Here is a 21,102-nt window from a genome sequence, read left to right on the forward strand (position 1 = left end):
TCTATATTCAAATTCCCGCCTTTTTATGTTGAAAAAATTGACAAACGTTGACAATTTTTTGAAGAAAGGGTTCCAGGTATCTATTGATGCTGCGCTGCGATGTTTTACGTGGTAGTTCCCCCGTCTGATTCAACTCGATGCGCATTTTACATTTTCGCGATTATTGCGCCGCGTCTCCCCACCAACTAGCGTTGAATTCCGTGCATCCTGGTTACTTGGAAGCAGAGAAGTGTGGTCGATCGTTAACGCGTCGCAGCTCAGCCATTGTGTAAAAAGAACCCACGACGCTCGGATAGTGGACGCTGAGGACCGGATTGCCCGGACGCGTAGTTAATCTAACAAATTTTATCTTGTGATATATAATAGACTGTGCCAACGTAGGTGAGTAAAATTCTACCTAATTGAGCATGCTGTCATATTAAAATCGTGAATTATCATAAAAATGTGTGAAAAACGTGAGTGGTGACGCGGCGTCCTTTTCTATACCTTACGGTTATGTGTGTTTTCGCTTCAAGTGATTTGTGTTATCTATTTTTTCATATTTTTCTTGTTCCTCGAAGTGATTTTTTAATGATTAAATATAATATTAAATCGTCATTCACATTATTACATAATTTTGTCCGCGCTTTTTTCTCTTTTGTTTCGCCATTTTGTTTCAATGACTTCATCTACTCCGCCATTACTGTACGCTCGCTCCTCACATGTGAACAGCTTTGTGTGAAACATTTTCCATGTTGTCGCATTGACTTAACAATTGCGTGATATCACTGTAAATAAATTTATTGTTCCATATATGTACGTAAATTACTTGATAATCATTTTTCATTGTCTGACTTATTATTTATAATTAATTATTATTTTTATAACCGCGTTATTACAATTGATCTGTTGCTTTTTTTCAGTTCAAGGAAAATTATATCATGCGGCTTAATCTCAATGAAAATTATGTTTATTTGTTAGCAAATTAAAAAGTCGATGATTATTTACGATAATAATTAATTGATAATAGGCTGTCATAATCTGTAACAGGTGTATTATAAATATTCATGATTATCATTTTGTTTAATGTCTAAATTAAGCATAATTAACATAAAAATTCAAAGAATATGTGGTCATTTGATAACTAAGTCACAAATTTTTGAAGAGGTTTATTATTTTATTCTCAAAATTTATTTTAATAATAAAAAGTTGTCACTTAATTCATCTTATTGTTTCATATATTTTGGATTCATTTGATTTATTTTTTCTGCCATGAACCGTTCTTCTATTCGTTTTTTTATGCCTGAAGCTTCTCGGAAAATTTATTTCTCTCATATTCTGATGGCAACACTAGTGCTCTCTGCGTTGCCGGCGTTGCTACGGCGTTTCGAATTGGTGGGGTAATAAAACGAAGTAGTACGCCATTGTTGTGAAGGGCATCGCTTAGAATACACGTCGCATTGGAAGCTCCAGGGTGTAGTTAAGTTTCGCGTTGAACTTTATTACTGTGATATTAGATTCTTTTATATTTAATTATTGGTGAGTGTTTAGTTAATATTAATTAACTTCTAACGCTTTATAAATTGAGCTATAAATTATATGTATTTAGTAGTTTTATTTAGTGAAGTGTGGTATCATTTTAATATTGACGCGATTATTGCTGGAAAATCTCGTTAAAATGATTAATTGAGTACTATTTTACTTTTAGTATTAAATTTCATACTAATCTGAATTTCCTAAATTAATTATCGTCGTAAATAACAGTGATTACGGGCTTACGACGGTTTTTTTTTTGTAAAAAATCTTTCATCTATGATTTTCATTAGAGTTTTCGCCATCTTGTCCGGGCGCGACCCCGTTTGCCGGCCATATTGAGTGCCCCCGTTGTCGAGTTTCCAGGGGGAGTTGAAGAGGCGAAGAGGGGAATCTCAAATAACCTTTGTGCCAGGGTTCGAATAAATGAGGGAGCCATTGCGCGCGCGTGTTCGACCTAATTTTTTTATTCCTTTCTATTCATTTCTGCTTCGATCAAGAATACCATACTTTCAAATAACTGATTTTCACGTGGTACTTTCACTCGTATCAGCGTTTAGAAAAAAAAATATTCTTATGAATGTTTCCGCTTTTCATAAAAGTCACGTTTATAAAATTACCTGTATGATAATAATATAAATAGATTATGCAATGTCTTACGCGCAAGCGTTTAATAATCATTGTACGATCGTTGCTTTGATTCCCACCGCGCTAACGTCATTATTGCGTTTGCGCGAATAAATTCTCGCTTAATCGATTTCTTATTATCTTGAGTTCATTCGAAATCAATTTCAAACTTTTATCTCTCGTTGATTTTAAGATTGGATTGTCATTATTATTCCTTATGATAAAATAGTTGATATCAATTTGATTTCATGGTATTTTTTATGGTGATGATAACTGATAATTATTTATTCTAGAGCATTAATGATTCAAAGAATGTCTGGGGTTCATAAAAATTTTTGGTCATCCCTGGTAAAGCCGGTAGTTGTGTTATGTGCGCAGGAATCAAGGCGCAGTTGTCGCTCGAAGTTTCCATGGTGCGCCTGCGTGGTGCTTTCGCGTTCCCTCCCGCATCATCCCCACTTCTAACCTTTACCGTTAGGAGAACACGCACAAAGGAAAAGACCAGACCATCCGGACGCGCTTGCATCATACAGCCATTTTGGAAGCTTAGCTCTATCGTCACGGAGCTTTTCTGCTCGCGTCGCGTCACCACTCATTAGTCAAATAACTTATGGGTCGTAGTGATCTTGCTCAGATGTATGCAATCGTGAAAAGATAACATTTTGTGCCAAAAGACTGATGAAAATATTTTCTTTATTTTTTCTGTGCCTGATTCTTTGGACATCGCCTTGCTGCTGATTATTAATATCATTAGTCCATCCTGACTTTCATCGATCCAACGCTGAAACAAAAGAACGACGAAATGGAGGATGATCAACAGTTCTGCCTTAGGTGGAACAATCACCAAACCACGCTCATCCAAAACTTCGACACATTGCTAGAGAGCGGCACACTGGTTGACTGCACCTTGGCAGCGGAGGGGAAGTATCTAAAGGCCCACAAAGTAGTCCTCTCCGCGTGTAGTCCGTACTTTGAGGTAATTATCTAATATTTTAATATTTTCTTAATTTTAACTTTCAATACTTTCCATCTTATATATTAAATTTATAGAGTAAAATTTTTTCTAATCATATTTTTATCCTAAATAATAACGGTAGAATAAGAAAAAACGGTTAAATTCCATTCAGGATTATTTTTGATTAGATTATTTGATAAAAAAAAGAAGCGTAGAAATCAGGTCGATATTGCTATGTTCACTTTGGTTCACCGGTTCGACAAGAGTTAGATCAATACCAAATAGAAAGAGAGAAGTTGATGTTGAAACAAGATGGCCGTTAAGTAGGAAAGGCCTGGAAACAGGAGAGGGTGGGGAGCAATCCAAATCCCCTCCTGACGGTTAACCCTGATCAATACAGGGAAAGCAAGATGGCTGTTTTTGCAGGGCACTTGCCCTGGAAGTAGAATTCATACCCTTTGATTAAATTATAGTCAAGCTTACACTTAGCTTCTATATCATGTGCCACACACTTTTATTGATAAATGATTTCTCTATTTTTTCAGGGCCTCCTCAGCGAGCACTATGACAAGCACCCCGTCTTTATACTTAAAGACGTTAAATTTAAAGAACTTAAGGCCATGATGGACTACATGTACAGAGGGGAAGTAAATATTTCCCAAGACCAATTGGCAGCACTTTTAAAGGCGGCTGAGTCCCTCCAAATTAAGGGCCTTTCGGAGAGTAAAACGGGAGGTAGTGGTAGTACTAGTAATAAAACAGATTCAAGGCAACAAAAAGTTCCACAACCGACTGCACCATCGTTGGACATTCCACATGCGTCTTCCGGCCTCACAATAGAAAAAAATAAAGTTCCTAGACAAAGTTTGGCACAAACATCAGTAGGAGATTTGCCTGAAGATTCAGCAAGTCCACAATTACCTAAAGGAATTTCCTCCAGGTAATTTGCGACGTATTTTTGAATGATAAAGTATATATCTTGTACTTGGAATCAATTTCTTATATTAATTTCTGATTATGTTGATTTACAGGGAAGGATCACAAAGTCCAACAGCCAGAAAAAGAAAAAGGCTCAGAAGAAGAAGTCTTGGTGATGATAATCCTATAGAAAACCATGAAACCTCAAACTCGAGCGATATGCCTCATCAACAAATGAGTGTGCCTGCTCTTGGTGTAGCACCCGTAGCTGACGAAAAATCCCATGCTGACCCAACGGATTCTCTCGGAAGGTCGGCACTTATGCAACAATTGACAAAACCTGCCGACGAAATGTTACAGGTAAAAAATTAATTTTGAAAATGAGTTTTGCTAATTGAATAACTTTACCAACGTCTAATGGAAGTCAAGTACTAATCACTTTTCTTCTTTCGCTCGTTGGTAGAGTAATTATCGTGTTACTATCCAACTGGATTATCTTTTTCCATGAGTTATACAGTGCGGAAATAGCACGAAACATTATACTAACATAACTATATAATTATTTTATTCTCACATAAAAAGTAGTTTTAATTAATAATTGTGTAATTAAGAGAGCTTTTTCAACATAAAATTTCTATTTGTAGATGCCAGTTGAAAAACCTGAGCCTAATGATAGCCTGATTGAGCCAAAGTCTGAGTACCTGGAGGATCCTGAGGAGAGCGTAGAAGACTTAACGCTTGATGATGATATGAATGACCTCAATGAAATGGAACAAGATAACAACAGAGCCGGTCCCTCACACGATCCCTCTCAACATCCTGGTAAGCTTTTGTTTAAATTTCATTTTCATTTTATTGTTATCGATATTTTTATTCCTCGATTATCGAAACTCACAGAGTCTCTTCTATGATTATTAAGTTCTATTATTTTACATTCTAATTTCAAACAAAAAACGAATCTAATTTATGAACGTTGGCACTGTAATGAGATATTTGCAGATACACATACACATATATTATTAAAATATACAAAACTTCATAATCAGACTTAGTCTTATCAGCTGGAGTTGATTAAAAATCCAGGTCGAGCCTGGTACTTTGGCGCACATAGAATCGCGATACGTGGCACTTTTAATTTACCATTTTCTTTAGATTTTTCTTTCATACGGGAAGTTAAATAACTTGGTCGACATTAGAGCTTGGGTTTCCTCGTTACAGGATGGGGGGCGGGAGCGCGGTCTTGTACGAGAGGTAATTCGGTAGGTGTTGACAGTGACATAAACGTCAGTGGTGGTGGTGTTGGAACCCACTGGACTGCTCATTTCCTCGATTATAAAAAGACACCGAATATAAGAAGACGTGGTCCCGACGTTGATGTATCCGCGTTGCTCAAGTCTCTTGCCACCAAACAGGGTAGAAAATATAGTTTAGATTCCGTGAAAATGTCTCTGGAAGCGATATTACAGCAAGGCATTAGTACAACTCAAGCATCAGAAATGTATGGAATTAATAGATCTACTCTTCAGTTTTATTTAAAAAAATTAAATGTCGTCAGACGAAGATGGAGACAACCAAGCACTGTAGTGCCACATAGGCAATAATAATATTCAAGTTTAAATCTTTTGTTGTAGATAAAACTTATAATATAATTTTCAAATACAATTACTGGTTGAAATAATATTTAAATATTGATTGGTAATAGACGCTTTAATGTCAAGCAGTTTTGAATGTCTATTATTTATTATCTACTTAACGAAGAGTTTTAAGTGGAAAAGAAAACATTTCCATGATAACGTAGTTCAAAATAGACTGAAACTAACAGTATTATTTGATCATAGTTTATATTAAAATATACATCAACGTAATAAAAATAATATATAAATCATACAATACCAAATATATATATATATGTAATAAATTAAAATAAAATATATGTGTATATACAAAATGTATAAAAGATATCAATTTACTTGCCAACGTTATTTGTAATAGAAGTTAGTGACTCTGTCATGAAATAAATGTAATTCCATTACATAAAAGCATTTTTATGTCTACTATATTTCGATGACTCATTCACGTATGCATTTTTTTGCCAATGAATAAACAGGTCTCGCAGCGTGGCATGTAACAGGAGATAGAAGTAATGCAGGCGGAGTAGTTAGTTCGGTAGCCGGAGCTCCGGGGGCAACTGATGAAGTGTTTTTAGCTGCCCAGGAGGCCGCGCAGGCCCACCGCGACTCTCAAGGTAGGCACACTTGACCATTTACCAATCGCCTACGGCTCCCGTACCAACAGGCACTCGTAATCGATCAATTTCCGCTTTAACAGCATTTTATCATTACTCTTAGCTATTTTAAAAACAAAATAAATTCATTCACAATATTATCATGCTAATATTCAATGATAGTAAAATATTTAATTGCAAATATTTGAAAATTTTAGTATCGTAAACAATGCTTTTATAAATGAGTCTCATTATTTCTGATAAATTTTCTAATTTATTTAATTGACTTGTAAATTCTTTAATGACTTTGTTAGAGTTGTGACTCATTTAAAAAAAGCATTTATCGGGTGAAATGAAAATTATTTTTAATGGATAATTATAATTAAAAAGTGCCCGTTGCGCAGGCGAGTGAAGGCTTTTTATTTCGTTGCTGGATAACGTGGTACAACCGAGATGTCGGTGTTGTTCAAGCGTAACACGGTCTCTGAAAGAGCTATAGTGTATGTACTTTTTTGGTCAGGGCACGTTAATTATATTTTTTCATAATTCTATAAAAATTCTTTCAATTTTTTTTTATTATGTATTGGATCAATTTTTTCTTTTTTTTTTAAATTAATAATTAACTTCACTATGATGTGAAATCAATTGAGAAAAATTCTTCATCTTTAAATCTGATTATTTTTGTAATTTTAAGTTTCTTATTTAACCTCTCTTGGTTTCGCATCGTGTGAAGTCGCGACCTCTCTCTCCTTAAAATATCGTTTCTAGAATAAGGAAAAAGCCAACAGAGTGAAAATACACTTGCTATCGCGGTCTAAAGTTATATAATAAAATACGAAATAGAGTTGATTTCTTAACGTGAATTTAATAGCATTCCGTGTTAGCTTCTCACCAATGGAAGATGAGGGTTTTTTCCCCTTTTTAATCTTTAGGTGAGATCGATAGAAATGAGACTTTATTTAAATAGAAGCAGCAAAACCTTACCGAGTTTAAATCAAAGTTTGAATAACGTAAAACAATGAAGGGAAAAGAGCATTCACAATCTCGGAATTTTATCCAAAGACATTCTTTTGGTCGCAAAAAGTCTATCTCTCTCTTTCTTACTCGGTAGCAGACATCCGCGATTTCGCCAAAGCAACTTGTAAAGATCTTTAAGATGAAGAAGCAAGAGAAGGGAAAAAGGAGAACGATTTGGTCGAGACGTTCCCACGAAAACTTGCTGGCCTTGGGCTCTATTCAGAGCTTAGAGAACGTCTGTGTGCACTATTAAACATGTATAGTGGACCCCTGAGGTTCCAACACGAATATTTAGAAAAGCTCGTGTATGAAGATAAATCGCTGGGGTCGTCGTGTATTAGTTATACTGCTGACGAATACTCTGCTGCTCTCTCATCCCAGTATGGACGGCTTCTTTAATGAACTCTCGAACAAAATAGTTGGCGTGAGAAGAAGAAACCATAGAGAGTATGACCTAGATTCGTTTATAGATTATACGCTTTAACTACTAGTAAAGTTGATTTATTCATTTCAATGTTTTATATATTTTCGTTATTAATTAACGGGTATAAATGAAATGTAATTAAATCGGATCTCGGCCGGAAGTTTAACTGAAAACTTGCGAATTTTCAGCAGCTGCTGAATTTTTTTTAGATGGTTCTCTACATCTGCCGTAATACAGCTGTCGGTGACAGATGCCGTAATTCAGAAAGAGAGAGAAAATATATATTGTACGTGACGCGATCGTTTTACAGATGGTGAAGATTTACTAGCGGTCAAGTAAAAATTGAGGACACGTGCGAATCATGTATCCATTTTTTGACGGGCCTGTAGGTTGATGATCAAAAGCGATGATCCAACGTGGGATAACTCAAGGTAATCAAACGGAGAGAGAGGGAACGACCTCTCTGTCAATGCTAGCGGTCGATGCCACTCGTTATTTTTCAAACTAGAGTGCTCAATCGTCTCTTATTTAGAAGTTGAAACTGCACTTTCCACCAATTGTCTCCCAATTGCAAATATGTCGGAAAGAAATTGCAAGAGATCGTTCTCACGATTCAATTAACATTCGAGCCGTGACTAAATGAAAAGTACAAAGGTTTAGAGACAAAATCGTATAAAAAAAAATTCTAAGTTGCTCGCATTGATGGCGATGGTCGTTTTTTTTTTCTATCATCAGAGACTTGTTACCTTGAATCGAGTTTCTTTATTTTTGTTATAATCATTATTTTTATATCGAGGCTTTGACCTCTTTATTTACATTAGTTTATTTGCTTTTTTTTTATTTTTCTGTGCCCTAAGTAATTTAATCAAAATTCGAAACAGTTGTTAATATTTTTCTTTTTGATTTTATTAACATTTTTGATGGTATTTATTTGTAGAACCGATATTGTACCACGATATCTGCAACGTGTAGATTGATTAAATATTGATTTATGTTAAAAATAAAAAGTGACAACTAAAAAAGACGATACTTTTGTTATATTTCAATGAAGAAAAGAAGAATGTATTAAAATATTTTTTTTCCTTGAAATAAAATCGAAAGCATCATCTTCGTTTGTTGTATCACTATACTCCCAAGAGATTACCCAATACAAGAGTGAAGATACCACCCTTTGTAGTCGTGTTCGTGTTTTTTTTTTCTCTGTTAGTAGTGATTTTATTAAACTAGTTATACACAAAAAAAAGGGAGGATACTCTTGGATAATCGTATTTGAATTACGGGACTATATTAAATGTGTTCACACAAATGGCACGCTTGCACTTTATATCTTTCTATTTTATATTATCTCAAATAATTGTTTTAAATGGAATTTAAATTGAAATAACATACGATTGGCCTCTCTTGAAAACTACGTTACTAAGATTCAAAACAAATGGTTGGGGTTTCATTTTCTCAACTGCACGTAAAACCAATTCATTACTTTTTGTTTTGTTTATATCAATAATACCTTACTTTTAATACTTCAATAATTGCATTTGATTTGAATAATTTTGCCTTATTTTTTTTCTGACATCCAAAAGAAGGTCATTCGTATGTTGCAATAATTAAAAGAAATATATATGAAAACGATAATGTGTGAGCGACATCCTCAACAACACCAATAAAAATAAAATATTTATTACATTGTGCCATTATTTTGATAATTCGTCTTGCATGAAATGCTTCCTTCAGTAGTGTAATTACATTCTTAACTCTTTCAAGGCGTACGTGCTTCTCACAAAAATGTGAACAATTAATTAATATAAATTTTTTTTTTGGTAAAAAAAATTTATTGTAAAGAATAATTTATAATTGCTATTTTATAAAAATTAATTGGAAAATATTTTGTGAATTAAGAACGTATGCCTTTCTTCAAAAATATTTTTAAAACAATTTATATCATTTTCTACTAACTCACGTGTACATAACTCGCTTTTTTGTTCGTAATGCATATACATCAAATGTTTCATTAACCCGATTACTTATAAATGTATACTTATGTAATGCATATTTTCGTTCATATGTATATGAATAATAGGAAATGATTCATATATATATATATCTATACATATAATTATATTCATAATGCCCTCTAAATATGGTACATGACATTGTTATTGCTTAACGTTAAAAATGATAAAAATTTATTTTATAATGATGATAAAATATTTATATATACATATATACCTGTAAAGAATTATCATACGATTGTTATAATTTTCATAGTATTGTAATATTAATCATCATCTCTGAACTTGTCATTTATGTATCATGACCATGTTCATTGTTTTGTTGCTTCATCAATGCTATTTGTGTATTTTTTTATTTCCAAGTGTTTAGGAATGAATTATAAAGAAGAGAACAAGAGTAGCAGAAATGAAGAGAGAAGAATAGGTCTTCGACTCTCGTCGCAATCGAGCGATTTCTCGAATTGAGGTGAGAGTTCTTTGACCTTTCCATCAGGATGAAGAGAGAAAAAAGAAGAGTGAAGAATGAAGAAAGAAGAAACTATGAACAGCATGCCTTTTGCACGTTGGTCTAGTCTTTTGCTGACAGTGAATATTCTACAGTATTTCGAAACTTTCGCGTTTGCATTTTTCTTTCGAGAATATTCTTTTTTTTTTTAAGCACACGAAGCATTCTCTTTTTTTTTCTTTGTAAGAGACTTTCGTGTTGCTTTTTTTTTCTCGAATGAAAATGCTAAAGAAGATGATGCAAGAGAACTACGATTTGCTAATCAACTAATAAAAAAAAGGTAAAAAGAAAGGTAATGAGGTAATAATTTTTTAATTTTATCTAGATATAATTTTATATTTATTTCCCCTGTTTTTTTATTTTTTATTTTATTTTTCAATTATCTATAAGAATTTTTAGATTAAGTCTATTGTAAGTTTAACTAGCCTAGTTTTAAGTCTTAATGTTAAGTTTATTTTTTTGAAGAAAAATGAAACTGATTCATCATCGACAAACTAGTTTTTGATATACTTGTTGAGAGATTGTGATTAGAGTGACATTTTTTAGATGATAAGATTTCTATTTCTATGTATGTCAGTGTGGGTGGAAATTATTTTATGATTTTGTGTGTTGTGCAAATACTCGTTTAAGATTAATATTAGTCACATTTGCGGACTTAACTCAAGGTTTATCTTTTAAATTGCCTATTTGGCAACATTTTGAAAGATATTTTTTTTCTCTATTTCATATCTTGCTGAAAAGATGTATGATATTTTTTTTATACTCTTATTCAGCACTCTAACATTTTAATAGTAATAATATAATCGTATATTTAATTTTTTTTTTCTTGATATTAATAACATGTCATTCTTTTCCAACCATTTAATATAGATTAAAGAAGAAAGAAGAGAGAAGAATGAAGATGCTGGAAAAATTTTCCTTTGCATTGCTAATTTGAATGTCAAGCTTTCCTTTTTATTACTTTATGATCCAGATTATCTAGAGACTTTTTTACTCAAGATGATTCTGATTTTAAAGTTAGAAGAGAAATCTGACTTTCAAATAATGTAAGTCAATGGAATGGAAAATAAGTGGTTTTTTTTTCATCCTTGATTTTCAAATTTTAAATCAGAAAAAACTCTGATTTTTAAGAGTTTTTGCTGATGATTGAGATTTGAAAATATGGTTAAACAAGTCATCAATCATTGATAGAAGATTATTGAACTTATCTCAATAAGTTCATCGAACTTGATATGGTAATGCATAGGGTAAAAGATAATCAAGGTATATAACAACATCTGTCTAATAGTATAATTTTAGATTTATTTTCTTATACCTGCTTATATAATGTTAATAATGATATCGATATCATTTTGATATATCATATCTTTTATAACAGTTATAAAACTGTTTCGCCATGTTCGTTTTTAATTAATTATTAATTAATGATTAAATGTAACTGTTAATTATGATTAAGAAATTTCTATTTAATTTTGTTTCTCATATTTTTATATGAATTTTCAGCATTTTTAAAAATTTTTATGTTGATTAGATCTCTTATAGAGATCATTCAACTACTTATACTGATAAAACGTGTTTTCAAAAATTTATATTTTACTTACTGTACGAATGAGTATGAATGAGATTGTGTGAGAATGTTGAGTCTTTATTGATAAGTATAAAATTTGTAGATTAAGCAAAATATTTATCATAGATGAAATTGTTATTTTACAGTATACAAAATAGTTTCCTCATTATCGCTGAATACCTTTTTCTATTCATTGATATTGGAAACTTTTTGTATATTTCAATTATTATTATAATTATTATTATTATGAATATTGTTTTCAGCAATATATTTATACTGTTATCTTATCTTTTTCAGCTATTGAATAATTATTATTTGAAATTTTTGGATTTACGGTTTTTCGCAACAAATTGTGATATTTGTTGTAACCTTCCCAAATTTCTTTGAAATTCTTTTCTTCTATGTCCACACTTTTTGCCTAAATCAGAAACTACTTTCAATGTAGCCTCTGAGGCCGCGTTTTTACAACCCACTCATCTTTGAGTCCCAAACCATGTTTCTCTTTTAAGATTTATTTTTAGTTAGATTTAAAAATATTTGGCAATTTTTGTCGCGATTAATTCAATTATTTTCTTACAGGAAGTGATTTAAAAAATTAAAAAATGTATTTTCAAAAAATTCACTTTGAATATTTTGATAAATACATTGATTAATTATTCAAGAATGAAGATAATCAACAATTGAAATTGATAAAATTATAAACAAAAATGATAGAGGTAAATATATATGTGTAACGTAAGTATTTCATCTTGTGTGTTGTATCGGCGCACGAGATAATTTTTCTTGTTTTACTTTTTTATTGATATATAATATTGTTCACGTTGAAAATAATTTTTTGTATTTATTTATTTCTATATTTTTTATTAGATTATTTTCAACGTGATTCAAGTATTGCAATTATTCCATGTTATTTATTACCTGTTCTTGAATTCCTGTCCAATAAATTTCCTTGAAATTCTTATCATCGTTAATGACATGGTAAGTTATTTAGTAGTGTTAAGTATTAATACCAAAAAAAAAAACATATCGAGTTTATCTTTCAGCGTTATTTTCTCCACCGTTGAGTCTCTATCAATATAGTTGACTGAATGATAAGTGTGGCTGTGTTGCTATTTTTCATCGCCGCAAAAAATTTTAATTAATTAAATAAAAAAAAAGGTCGGAAAATGTAATCGATTTTTATTGAATTTTTTGTTAATTTCTATCGACTTTTTCTCATGGCGCCAGAGCATCAGTCGAGTTGGAAATTAATTGAATATTCATAAAAATGATTGCTTTCTAAATAATTAATCATTTATTAAATCGCTGAAATCATTTTTACATTTAATGAAAGAATGATGAATGGCTGTGTATTTTTTACATTAATTTTTCTGTTATATATATTTTTTTTTATTTATTTTCATTCAACAAATCGATATAGAAGATGACTGAAAACTGCATTACAAGAATAATCCAGCTTTCTACTCGCTTATTGACGTCAATAGAACGTTGTTTTTTACAACTGCAGCACAACTTCGAGATCGAGTTTAACTTGTCTTCTACTTCTGTCATACCTGGAACTCTACGTCACTTTGCAAGTATATTATATTATAATTTTGTTATTTTATTTATATATCGTTTTATTTTTCAAGATTTTATTATACATTTAAATATATTTTTTTTGTGACGTAGAGTTCTTAATTTACTGATGAACAGTATTTCCTCAACTTTTTTTTAATGAATCAATATCAATGACAATTTTTTCTTTTCGCTATTTAAAAAATGAAGAAAATATAGATCTAGTAATAATTTATTATTTAAAAATTGTATTTGACCTTACTATTTTTGAAATGAGTAAATTTGCAAAAAAAATTGTATCACAAAAGTTCATAATTATCAAGCCGAAAAGTTTTAGCATGTACAATATAAAATTATATTTGTTTTGCTTCGATTTCCAAATAAGAAATGTTATGTATTTAATAGACGAGAGAGGGAATTTCAAAATTATTCTAATAATTTCGAAGGTATACTCGAAATAATTAATTATCAATAACGTAGTCTTGAAATTGACTAAATATTTTGAAGATCCGTCACTCGTAGTTCAATTTTCAATAAATTTCCAAGACGTTTTACCTTTACCAAGTCTCTTTTATTAATTGTCCATCAAAAATACAAAAAAGTCCGTATCAATAGACAATATCAAATTTTAAAAAAAATCAATTTTCTTCAAGTCAAATTTTAAATACTGATGATCTAAATAGTCAATACAACATATTCGTTTCGTCAATTTGGATGAAAAGTCTGTTCCTTCACTTATTATGTACTCGTTTGGAAATCTGGATGCAGCAGTTGTGTCACATGATGTCTACACTCTGGAACTTCAACCTCTCAAATTGAATAAATAAACTATTATTTAAACGAAATCAAACATTCTATTTATTTATGGTCCTCAATCCTATTTCAGGTATCATCAATTATTAAATAGGAATGTTAATTTTACTTTTAAAGTAATTCTAAAGATTTTATAATATTTAAATACATATTTTTATATAAAATGTATTTATTTCACTTTTCACATTTTTTTTTAAATTATTTTAAATAAGTCAATAGTTAAATTAACATTTCTAAGATCATCAAGAATAATATAACAGTTCTCTTTACAAGCTATGAAGTTTTAAAGAAAAATTAACATTACCATATTGTTTTTCCGAAATTATTCAAATTAAAGTATAAAGAGAGCTTTCATTAGAGTCATTTAAAATAAATCATTGAATGAAATCATTTAAGTTTAAAAAGTCAGATAATTAATTTAATAAAAATTGCTTATAAACGATAAGATGAACCATGCTCGTATGGGTGCTTGCAGTTACAGTTAGAAGACATTCTACCATCATCCCTCATCATCCAATGATGGATTATAGGAGATTCTCTTGCCATATCTGTGGTAAAAGTTACAAGTATCGAGGAGGTTTATTAAGACATCTCACTGAATGCGAACCTCATGAAGAAGTTCTGAAAATACGTCCTGAACGATCTGATAAATATTTTACAGGCTCTGGCAGAATTTTATATAAGATGCGTAAAAATTAAAAAAAAACCTTATCTATATATTTTTTCACAGTTAAATATCTCTTAGATTAATAGATCAGTTGGTGGCTGTATGAAGTAAACAAATAAAGTAATAAGTTATTGAGCCTGTGTATTAAAAATAAATGTTATAATCAATAAAATGTATCCAATATATTGGGTTGTACTGACATAATCGGTGTATAAAGAAACTAATATGTTCAATATTTTTTTTTTAAATTTATTTTTTTGGGGCAGCATGTAAATAACAGCCTGAAATACTGTGAGACTTTGCCTAAATTTTTATTAAAATTTTATTGTTGTGTTTGAAATTACAAATCAAAGCATTTTGTGGTTTTTCAATATTAATTAATAGAGTCATTGAGTATACTATAATAATATTGATAATTATTGATTTTCGAATTGGTCTATACAATGAGAAAAAAAAATTAATATTAAATAAATAGTCAAAATAGTGTAAAATAAAAATTGCAAAGTCAATGCAGAACTGGCGCTTCGAGGTCAAGCTTAACTATGCAGACGATCAATCCAAGACACATGAAATAATCGTACTCACAACAGTCAGCCAGCTTTGTTGTTGGTTTGTCATCGAGGGTGTAGTATCTTCTATTATTGCCTATCACCAATTCCAAAGTCATAATTTGCGTGATTAGTAATATTGAAAAAACAAAAACAAGGATTCCACTGTATGCTTACAGCGTATCTTGGGAGTATGGAGGTGACTGCTTCCCCAGGTGAAATACGTTATGGATGTGTCATGTGTGGACGTGGCTATCGTTCTCGTTCATCCCTAACTCGTCATTCAAGATATGAATGTGGTGGCCTAGGATCACGCTACACCTTCACCTGCACCATTTGCGGCAAATACTTCTGCCGTCCAGATCACCTTAAGCAGCACATCCTCAACATTCACGGCAGTTCTTCCTTCAGCAAATAGCCATATTCTCTTTTTGTCACGAATATTATTCTTTTCTTTTTTTTCTATTAAAAATGAAGACATTAGATAAATACATTAAAATAGAGAGAAATAATTTTATTTATTATGCATGTGAATCTAAAAATTATAATCAACAATAAGTTATTAAATTCTGAATGGAGTTAATAATTTAAAAATTTTTATCAATAGTTATTAATTTATTACTAGATTTTTTTAAAATAATAATAACATTTAATGTTTTTACGAGGACATTTAAAAAAATTGGAGATTAGAATTAAATTTTGATAGTCATTGAAAATTTTTTAATAGTCTTCATAAAAAATTCTCTCTTAACTAAATGCATATAAAAAAAAAAACAGGAAAATGAAAAACTGCCAAATGAAAATGCCAAATAATTGACATTTCTATATAATATAACGTATCATCAAATTTCTATGTAGGTAGAAGAATTTCTATTTTTATGAATTTTTAGATAATTTTAACGGCATAAATATCCAATTACTGAAGGCTGTATAAATATTCATATAGTAATTGAAAAATAATTGTAATTATTTTTATATTTACGTATAACTAATGTTGAGATATCTCTGAATGTTATGTTTTAGAGCTCTATCATTAATAATTCATTAGAATATTGAGTCATTTGTGTATAAATTTGGATCTAATTCTACGACAATTATTAGTTTATTAGTAAGAGTACTGATATGAAAATTAATTTGACTGTTAAACTGATATATTTTAAATCATTAATAGATACAATTTATAAGATTTTTAAATTATCTATTACTCATAAATACACTACCTCTCCATCTTTCTTACAATTGTAAAGCATGTTATTTTTAATTCTACAATAAAAATAAATGATCAATTCCGGAAAATATCTCGATTTTTTTGTAACCCTTTTCTTTCTTTTATGTTTTCAGAACGTCGATGTCTAAATGGTTATCGTTGTAAAAGTTGTGGAAAGAGATATAGATGCCAATCCTCATTGTCAAGGCATAATCGATATGGATGTGGACCAACAAAATTCAAATGTGTCTGTCCATCATGTGGCAAATTATATTCAAGAACTGATACTCTTACTGAACATATTGCTAAATTTCATCCTTGGGAACATAAAGCCCGGCAATAATTATTTAGACAACAATATTTCGTTATTTTTATTAATTATTCTTTACTTAATAGATTCCTAAACTTCTTATATCTTCGACCAGAATGTATAAAGAACCAAAAAAATGCTTTTAAATGGTTTCTTAGTTAATAGGAATGCATACATATTATTTATAAATCAAGCAGCTGAATTATGCAAACATGAGAGGCGATGTAGTTATACACTTTAACATAATTATATATATACCGTAATAGAAGGGATAATCTTCTAGAACAATTATTTTTTTCATATCAAAAGTATTGGTTTTAATTAATATTTTAATTAGATTTAATAATATTTATTTTCTATAATTACATATTAATTGAATTAAGATTAAATATTCGTGTATAAATATATATTTTTTATACTCACTGTGGATCATTCGTTATTTATTTATTCCATGAGAAGAAACTGTCCAATTTCTGGTATTAAAATGGAACGTCTTCAGATTTTATTTCCAATACTTCTTTTCCTTGGAGTCGATGCTGCAGTTAATGTCTACAATTAATTTGGGCTTAATAATATTTAAAAATAATTTTAATGAGTTATTTTGCATCAGTCAACAAAATTGAGTTGAGTTTAGTATGTTCCAGTAATCAAGAAATAAAAAAAGTAATAAAACTTCATATCCAAGTAAAATAATTATATCATAAATTTGTTTTTACTAATTATTCATTTAAATTTATATTTCCAGATTTACCAGAAAGTTCCAAAAGGCGATTTAATTGTAAATTTGCATCAATCTGGATCCTGAAACGTCTCATAAAACTTATTTATCACTGGAATCTAATATAAAAACCATCGACTACACTGAAGATATCTTCTGTATCATAGATAACACATGATAACACACGTGGATTTATTTAATTTTGATCATAGTCAAAATAATAATTATATTTAAGCTCCTATTTCGTTGAATATTTATAGTTGAATACTCGATGAATGATAATAATTAAAAATAATATATTTTAATTAATGATAAAATTAAAATTATTGGTTTCTTCGATTTCATTTTCATCTTCATTAAGTTCTAAGCATTGCACTTTTTTTTCATTGAATGAGGGAGGAATTTTCCTACTTTAAAACTGTTTGGTCAATGAAACTATGCTATATGTGATGATTTTATTTCTAGGGTGAATGTTGCTGCTATACATCAAATCAATTTACTATCTTTTTTCAATTTTATGAAAAATCTACTTTTTGTTTATATCTTTTTTTTTCTATGATTTCAGAGTCACCGACATCAAATATTCATGATTTTACGTGTAAACTTTGTTTAAAAAATTATAAATCATATCGTGGTCTTAGACGTCATATAAAAAAATCATGCAACTGGAATCCTACTGCAGATGTTTATGGTCATACTCGTGCAAAATCATTTTCTTGTAAACAGTGTAATGCCAATTTTCGATATTTTGAGCATTTAAGATGGCACCTACAAAATCAATGTTATTATCTACATCGTTGCCCCAAGTGTAAACAGGCATTCCGTTACACAAACCGTCTTCACAAGCATATGAAAAAGATTCATTCTTTATCAATTAAATCAAATAAGATTTGATTTATTGAATAATTATGAGCATTTAAAATTATAAGTAACTATATTGGGCGTGAAATAATTTAAAATATAAGATCTAAGAAACATTAAGATGTTTTAAATAGTTTTTTTATGATTGTATTATTGTATGCATTTTCATATGTATTTATTAATAATGACTTTTTACACAAATGTATTTTTTTATTGGCAAAAGATTTTTAATCATCAATCCATTGAACCAAATATGCTTTTACTGAAGTGAAAATCAATAATTCTATCATTACACTTAGTGTTAATTACAAAGATTTCTGTGCTAATTTAATAATTCATGTACATACTTTAATATAAGTCGTTAAAGATTTATGTTTAAGTTTATTGTTGTTTATCTTTTTATGAAATAATACAATACTTAAAACGATTTTCTCTATTGTTACAGATCCGCTTTATTATGATGGTATTCCGGAAGGATTTGATGAACTTAATGCTTTTTATGGATTCAACCATGAATGTGAAGACAAGAAACGAGTTCGAAAGTATACAATTCGCACTAAAACCAGAAAGTATACTAAAAACACGAAGCCCGCCACATGCGAGTATTGTTCTCGAGTGTTTGCTGGATCTGGAATGTTAAATCGTCATAAACAGAAATATTGTCTTTTCAACCCAAATTCTGCATCGTTTCAATCAATTAGTTATCAGTATCAGTGTCATCAGTGTTGTCATCCATTCAAGTCTAAAACATCTCTTGCATATCATCTACGTTATGATTGTCGTACTGTACACCGTTGTAAGTTTTGTAAAAGAACTTATCGGTATTTGCGTGGTTTGAAAGAACATTTAAGACGAAAAAATTGCGGTAAAAAGAAAGGTCATGATAAAAAAAAATAAATGATGCTTATAATTCCAAACTAATATTATTAAATTTTAATTTGTATTTTAGTCTTCACTGAAAATGTAATTTTTAATTAAAAGAAAGTTGCGTAATTAAACTAAGTTTTTAATCAGGTTTTGTTCTATTTTATAAAATAATTATTTTTTAAAATAAATATTTAAAACTAATCAGAAAGATTCTTACGTTATTTGAATTTTAATCGTGTAAATTAGACAACTTTCTTTTATATATTTTAATGCACCTGAAATATTTCCTTAACATTCAATAAAAGTATTGTTATGAATATTATTAAAAACAATTCTTTGTTTAATATAAAGTTATTAAATATGATTTGTATTTATTGTTCATAGTTTTTGATAGTTATTTCACTTTAGAGTCAGATGAAGTCAAATAGAAAGTATGTTCCTTTAACGATAATTTATATTTGTAAGTTAAAACATAAAATGACGTTTTTGTTTCATCTGAAATGTTGTCTGTAGTATTATTATTCACTTATTGTATAAAAATGTATTTTATTGATTAATATTGTTGAAAATTTTTTAAAAAGAAAGATAAAATATGTTCTAATTGATAATGATGAATAATTTTGTGTGAGGTTTGTAAAAAATTAATTTGTATTTCTTTTTTGACTTATTCCACGACACTACAATATAAATAAAAGGTTTTATATTTTTGTCATCAATTAAAGAATTATTATTTTAATTGATTTATTAAGCTAATAATTCCTTTGAATAATTTATTTTAGTAAGAAACTTACTGCTTTCTATCGTAAGTAAAGGACAAATGAAGAAAATTCCAAGATTGGTTAGATAATATAGTGAAAATAAGTATCGAAAGTTCAACATCTGGGTATAGTATAACTTTGTAAGGACCTTTGAACCTTTCAGTATTTAAAATTATAATTCATCGTTTATTTCTTACATTGATCAGCACTTTCGGATTCAGCATGTTGATGTCATCATTTTTAGATATTCACTGGGTTCCTCTATAAATTTTAAAATACTGGGCTATTTCTGATTATCTGTTAAAGTACTTTAATGTGACATGTGTCCAATCATCTCATAATTGTTACTAACTATTACAAACAATATTATTAATTCATTACCTAATTTTTTCATTTTCAGGTACCATAATACCACAGCATAATGAATGGATTACAACAACTCTGAGTGGTGGATCTCATTTAAATGATGCTTCTATCATTGATGTATCAAGAGTCAATAATATTGGAATTCAGAATACGTTTAATAATATAAAAAGAAGCCATTCTAGACGATTTACATGCATTCAGTGCAAAAAGAGTTATAAACATCATCGGGACTTGCAAAAACATGTTCGATTTATGTGTGGCCAAGCACCGCGATTTGCATGTCCCTATTGCGGAAGGAATTCGAAAGTATCATCGAATGTATATGCACATATTCGTCGTGCACATAAAGGCAAAGATGTATTTCTTATAGATGGGTACAAAAGTGCACATGCTAAATAACGAAAAATAACTTAATTACTCCTTTATTATCATGCAAAATATTGTATTGAAAAACTTTAAGCTGACGATGATGAATATTTATTCCTGAACTTTTCAGTTGTATTTCATGATCTTTTCTATCGTAAATAAATTAATTTACTGAACATATTCAGTGTATATAGTTGTTATGCTAATTACACTTAACTGTACGTAATGATTTAAGTAAATCGAATTTATATCAATATTATTTTGATAAAAATTTTCCTTTTTATTTTTCAGGTATAAAATTTGTTA

General features: G+C 29.7%; 1 protein-coding gene across 50 annotated transcripts in view; it reads left to right on the forward strand.

The window, feature by feature from the left end:
- The first annotated feature begins 222 nt into the window (after positions 1–222).
- The window catches only part of LOC118066622 (longitudinals lacking protein, isoforms A/B/D/L), a 92,017-nt gene continuing 71,137 nt past the window's right edge, over positions 223–21,102 (forward strand). For 46 of the 50 annotated variants that reach the window (XM_035082760.1, XM_035082766.1, XM_035082769.1 and 43 more), the window contains exons 1-6: positions 223–381; positions 2,894–3,115; positions 3,640–4,034; positions 4,126–4,372; positions 4,657–4,834; positions 6,120–6,257. In XM_035082760.1, coding sequence (XP_034938651.1) covers positions 2,942–3,115; positions 3,640–4,034; positions 4,126–4,372; positions 4,657–4,834; positions 6,120–6,257 — 1,132 coding nt within the window. In that variant the 5' untranslated portion in view covers positions 223–381; positions 2,894–2,941. Of the gene's footprint in view, positions 382–1,362; positions 1,519–2,893; positions 3,116–3,639; positions 4,035–4,125; positions 4,373–4,656; positions 4,835–6,119; positions 6,258–15,522; positions 15,816–18,884; positions 19,371–20,464; positions 20,973–21,102 lie in introns of those variants that run through there. The other 4 variants (XM_035082767.1, XM_035082762.1, XM_035082795.1 and 1 more) reach the window with 4 other exon arrangements.

The sequence above is a fragment of the Chelonus insularis genome, unplaced genomic scaffold, assembly GCF_013357705.1.
Source record: "Chelonus insularis isolate UGA/USDA-ARS -01 unplaced genomic scaffold, ASM1335770v1 contig_351_pilon, whole genome shotgun sequence".
Lineage (NCBI taxonomy): Eukaryota > Metazoa > Arthropoda > Insecta > Hymenoptera > Braconidae > Chelonus > Chelonus insularis.